This window comes from Mytilus trossulus, chromosome 8 (genome assembly GCF_036588685.1).
Source record: "Mytilus trossulus isolate FHL-02 chromosome 8, PNRI_Mtr1.1.1.hap1, whole genome shotgun sequence".
Taxonomy (NCBI): Eukaryota; Metazoa; Mollusca; class Bivalvia; order Mytilida; family Mytilidae; genus Mytilus; species Mytilus trossulus.
In genome coordinates this window covers 48,561,471-48,567,046 of record NC_086380.1, presented here as the reverse complement: position 1 = coordinate 48,567,046, position 5,576 = coordinate 48,561,471, and the positions used below count along the sequence as shown (strand labels likewise).

Below are 5,576 nucleotides of genomic sequence, written 5' to 3'. Positions count from 1 at the left end.
GTGTTGAATGATTTTTGTTTTTTGTTGGTCCATATGTACATATGTTGATTAGATTAGTTAGGCCAGCTATCTTATTGGATTTATTGTTGTATTTTTAAGTAGTTGAGTTGCTAATGGTTAGTTTTTGGTATACCTCAATATGTGAAATATTTTGAAAAGTCATAGAGGTAGAAGCTAATGTTTTGAAATGAAGTACTGCGATACTTAAATTTACTTGTTAGTAAAGATTAATGAAGACTTGTTTTATGTATGACTGATTTGATGGAAATCCTAGCATTTAAATTTTCAATCTGTCTGTGCACAGTAAGAAAAGAAAATCTGATTTGTGTGTTAGTGGTGCATAGAGATGACTCAGAAATGAACCCTGGTTGATAGTCTTGTTCTGCTGAAATGTATTTGTTCACTTTATTGTTTTATTTAATCGAGAGCATGTGTGTATGATAGGGATGGTATACCGTGAAAGTCGGCGCAATAGTAGATTTTTTTTTATAGTGTAACCTATAAATTTTATTCATTATAAGGTGTATCTAACCATCAGCAGGAGTAGGGACTCCACTGAATCTTATCTCGTACTGTATATCAATCACTTTTTAGCAAGCACACTAAAATTCAGTAAATGATAATATGCTATATTTTATAAGATTTCGCCACATCATATTTATGTTGAAGTTAAAGAGTAACTTGCATTTGGTCATATGCATTTGTATTTACATGTCTGTGAAACATGAGAAATTAATAGATGATGAAGTTTAAAGGTGCCTGTTTTTTGTATGTTGTATTGTTATATATAAATGGAAATTTTGAATCTTTTTCTTTTTGGAGTACGAATTCAACATTTTCGAAAAATATGGGAATTTTTCATTTTTGGGCGGGGATGTTATATATCTGTATGTTGAATCCGTACTTTCCGGAAACGTTGTATTGTCTTAACCATGATTGTTGTGATGATTACATGTATCAGCCTTTTTTGGCGTTTGAATCCAAAGTAAAGGATGATAATTTAAAAGTTCTTCTTTTTATTGCAATATATATACTTCGTCTTTAGTCCCACAAACCTAAGTCAGGTATATCACAGAGGTTATATGACCATAAGACTCGCCTGCTATACTGTAACAGAATACTGTATTGTTAATCACATATCTACAGTATATATTGCTTCGGAAGACCGCTATTCGTGTAAGATTTGTTTAAAACATTAAAGTCATAATCTAATACCACAATTTGTCATTGATAAGTATTGTTATTTTCATAGTTATTAATAAATGTTTTATCCCTCTTACAAATCTAATCTTGAATTCTATCCTAATTATAAATCGTTTTAGAAATTCATATCTGACGTCAACAAGTCCGTTGATGACTTTGGCTAACTCGGCTGATGTGCTGGTTAAGTAGTTTTATGTAATGTATCCGTTTTTATTCTGTAGTTAGTCACCACTTCGGGTTTATCCGGTATATCTATAATATAGCCATTTTATAAAAAAAATTGTTTGCAAAAGTATGAATTATTCTAAATAATAAGGATGATCTTATCCCAGGCAGAAAACCTTATCCGTTTTGGTCACAACTTTTTGGAACTTTTGGTCTTCAGTGCTCTTCAACTTTGGACTTGTGTTGGCTTTCGAACTTTTTTTCACCTGAGCGTCACTGGTTAGTCTTGTGTGGACGAAACTCACGTCTGGCGAATAAAATTTTAAACCTGATACCTTTTGTTAGCTATAATTCGTTTGTTTCTCTGTTCCAAATTTTCTCCTATTAATTTGTATTGTAGTCCTGCCATGTAAAGCTGTCATTTTAATGTTTTATTAAAGCGAGGGGTTTGGTTTACCACAAACCAGGTTCAACCCTACATTTTTTCCCGTAAAATTTCCTGTACAAAGTCAAGAAAATGGCCATTGTTATATTATAGTTCGTTTCTGTGTGTTACATTTTGAAGTTGTGTTTCTGATGTGTCGTAGTTCTACTCTTATATTTGATGCGTTTCCCTCAGTGTTAGTTTCTAACCTGGATTTGTTTTTTCTTTCAATCGATTTATGAATTTCGAACAGCGATATACTACTGTTACCTTTAGTAATCGTGTTTTATACAATACATCTTTTAAATTCTTTCTTTCCTCTAATTTTTTGTTCCTGACTTCTTGGTCCGTAGAGGTAAGATTACTCTATACGCGTTTCGGCTCTAAACTGTTAGTTACTTATATGTTCCTTATTTGCTTGTACCTTGCGCATTTTAACGGTTGCTTTTTATTTCTTTTCATGTCTCTGGTGTCAGTTCTTGTTTCGGTGCTTTGCAATTTCTCCGTTGGCGAATCGTCTATGCACTCGACTGATGATACCATGGTACTTATTCGCTACATATTATTTTCTTATTCTAATTTTACTAGTATCACATTCATAAAACATTGGTTTGTAGAAATCAAACTACCATATTAGCGCGTCTGCATCCGTTTCTGCGCTCCACTGATACCCTGTTACTTTTTCGCTTTTCATACATTGCCCCTTTTTAATAATTTCTTTTTCTTATAGCTTTTCATTTCGTTGGTGTTAAATCTACTTTTGTAGAGTTGAAATAACCACGTTAGCGAATGTGTACTATTTTCTGCGTTCGATTGATAACCGATAATTTATTCGATACTTATTTGTTCCTCAGTCGATTTTTTTTTATATCTGATATTTAATTTTCTGGTCTCGTTCTGAATAATGGAACATTTGCCGACAATTATTGATCTAAACATCAAATTTTCTTTGCGTCATTATACTGCTTCACAGTTTCTAGTCTTTTTTCCTGTGATTCGCATACGCTTATTCCTGCGAAATTGCAAATTCATTTAAACGCGTCATTTCAACTTCTTTTTGATTAATCTACTGTTTTAAAAGTATCATAAAGAAAAGTGAAGGTTATGCCATTGACAGTAAAAAAAAAATAAAAGAATAAAAACTTAGGATAAGCTTTAACTTTTAATTGCACAAAATCAGATTTTGGAAAATCTCCTTGCTTTACCCAATTATTTCTACAAATATTCATGTATAGAGTTAATGGTTTTGAATCCCACCTAAAAAATGTTTTGTATTTCATAATTGCTAATTCATCAGACTCTCATGTAAGTGTTTAATTATTTAAATTAGTACTCTAGATGTCCTACCCAAATAAATGAATAGAGTACGAGTTAGAGCCAGGTGTACGTTTGTGAACTAGTCGTTCAGGTAGACCATGATACCACAAATCCACCCACGAATCAATCACGCCGACAGAAGCATAAATTCGACAATCTCTGGTTTCTCCTGGAATAGTTAGATACACACCCTGTGCATCTAGATTGTGCGCTGTACATTCACTGTGATACATACCGCTAGTACAATAACTGCCACCATATCCACTATATCCCGAAGAACATACTTGAGCGCAAGACGTGTATGTTGTGATTATTCTACTTATTATTTCATCTGCAGCCGTAATATTGATTGCATCTTTTACTTGATCAACACTTGCCACTAAAACGTCCCTCCCATACACTCCATATCTTCGGTATCCTTCACAAATGTGGTTGATATGATTATTCACTCCAGATATTGGTCTGTAAACAACTAGTAACCAGTCGCGCCAGTCATATTTTCGAACTAGACATTGATATAGATTTCCAGAAAAAATTTGGTTAGACATAATATTTCTGGGATGTTTAAGGGAATACAAAGCAATATCTTTCTCTGCTTGTTCATGATATTTACTTTTGATTTCATCATTTATTTTATGCATTTTCGCGGTAACATTATCGAGACGACCCTTCCATTGTTTTTTGTAGGCCAAATAATCGTCATTACCACGGACAAAATTATGATAAGCTAATTCATTAGTTATTCCTTGGACGAGAAGTTTAAAAAGTCCAAGCATAAACGTTTGCATTTTCGGACGATCATTTTTCGATGTTTCCATTGCAGCTTGTAAAATGTCGTCAGAAAACCCTTTATTGACCCCCATGATTCCATTATATAGTTCTGTTGCGCAAAGCATGCATGTATTTTTCATTGTATAAATAAAATCTTGTTTTCCATTTTCTCTGAGTGCAAAAGGTTTTTCATAAATGTTTCGTAATAGCATATCTATTGAGGTAATATGGCGTTCTATCCCACTATATTGATTTGATACTCTGGTCCAGTTAATTTGTAACGAGATATCATTTAATCTATTATCAACCAGATCAAAACGCCTGTTCATTTCATTGTACATTCGCTTTATAGCTAACAGTTCCTGTGATTCTCTGTTGTCAATTACAGAAAATATCAAACTGAGGAATTGTAAAGTTGCAGAAACAAAGGATATCGCTTCTGTTGCAGCGATTCCCAAAAATCTTTCAAAATCAATGGGTTTCATTGCGGTTGTTATTATTTTAGCAAATTTTAAACCATCTTGAATCTCCTTCATTTCGTCTCCACCTGCAGTGTTCGCTATATCCATTGCAAACAATGATAACAAAAGAAAACACAGGAATATTCCGCAGATTCATTTTCATTCTAAAACAAAAGATTAAGAAAATGATAATGAAAGCAATAATCAACAAGGAATTGATGGTAATGATATAAATCAACTTAATTTTTTTTTATTGACTGGTTTTCAGTGGAATAGTACGTTTATTGTCCCCGAGTTTCAGCTATTGCCCTGAGGCGTAGCCGAGGGCATCAGATGTATCCGAGAGACAATAAACTTTCATTTTCCACGAGTATCTAGGCATTAAGTGTTTTATTATACCGAAAGAGACAGCATACATCAAAGGCTAACTCAACTATCGTAACAAAAAAGCGCAAACACAACTATAATGTTTATCGTTTACTTCATATGTATTCATAGGCGGATCCAGGGGGTATTTGGTTGATTATATAGGGAATCACTGAACCATGAAATCTCCACAAGTGACCAAATGACACAGAAGTTAACAACTTTAGGTCATATAATGATAATGCCTTCAACAATGAACAAAGCCGATACCGCATATACAGCTATAAAAGGGCCCTGAATGACAAATGTTTAACAATTCAAACGAGAGGACTAACGCCCTAATTTTTGTACACAAGAAAACGTGCCAAAGACTTTCGAAACAAAAGGTATAGACCGAATATCAATATCGATTTAAATATACAATATTAGGTCAATGTCAGGAAAAATCAACTTTGTTGTATGCCCAATTATGCGCCGAGTACAAAAAAGTTTATATTTTTATGACATTCACCTAATATTGCTTTTATACTGCATCTTAAATTAATTAAATGATAGTTTTTTTAATCGTTACACAAATGTCAGACTTCTTTTAATTCCTTCATGGAACTCTGATTGTGCAGAAAGTGTTCCATGATGAAATTGACATTACACAAAATATAGCTATATTTTGATAATTCTTGTGTATACGAAACGCGCGTCTGGCGTATATACTATATTTAGCCCTGGTAATTATGATGAGTTTATTACTATATTTAGAAAATAAAAACAACTAGTTGCAGTATAAATCTAAATATTGTACAATGCCAAAATATAAGTAAATGATATCTCTAGAATGTAGAATCATAAGTTATTATAACTGTTTCTCTAAT

General features: G+C 32.9%; 1 protein-coding gene across 1 annotated transcript; it reads right to left on the bottom strand.

The window, feature by feature from the left end:
- Positions 1-3,135: 3,135 nt before the first annotated feature.
- Positions 3,136-4,449, bottom strand: LOC134727729 (uncharacterized). Its single transcript, XM_063592114.1, has one exon. It carries the CDS (start codon positions 4,447-4,449, stop codon positions 3,136-3,138), a length of 1,314 nt encoding a protein of 437 aa, XP_063448184.1.
- Positions 4,450-5,576: the final 1,127 nt, after the last annotated feature.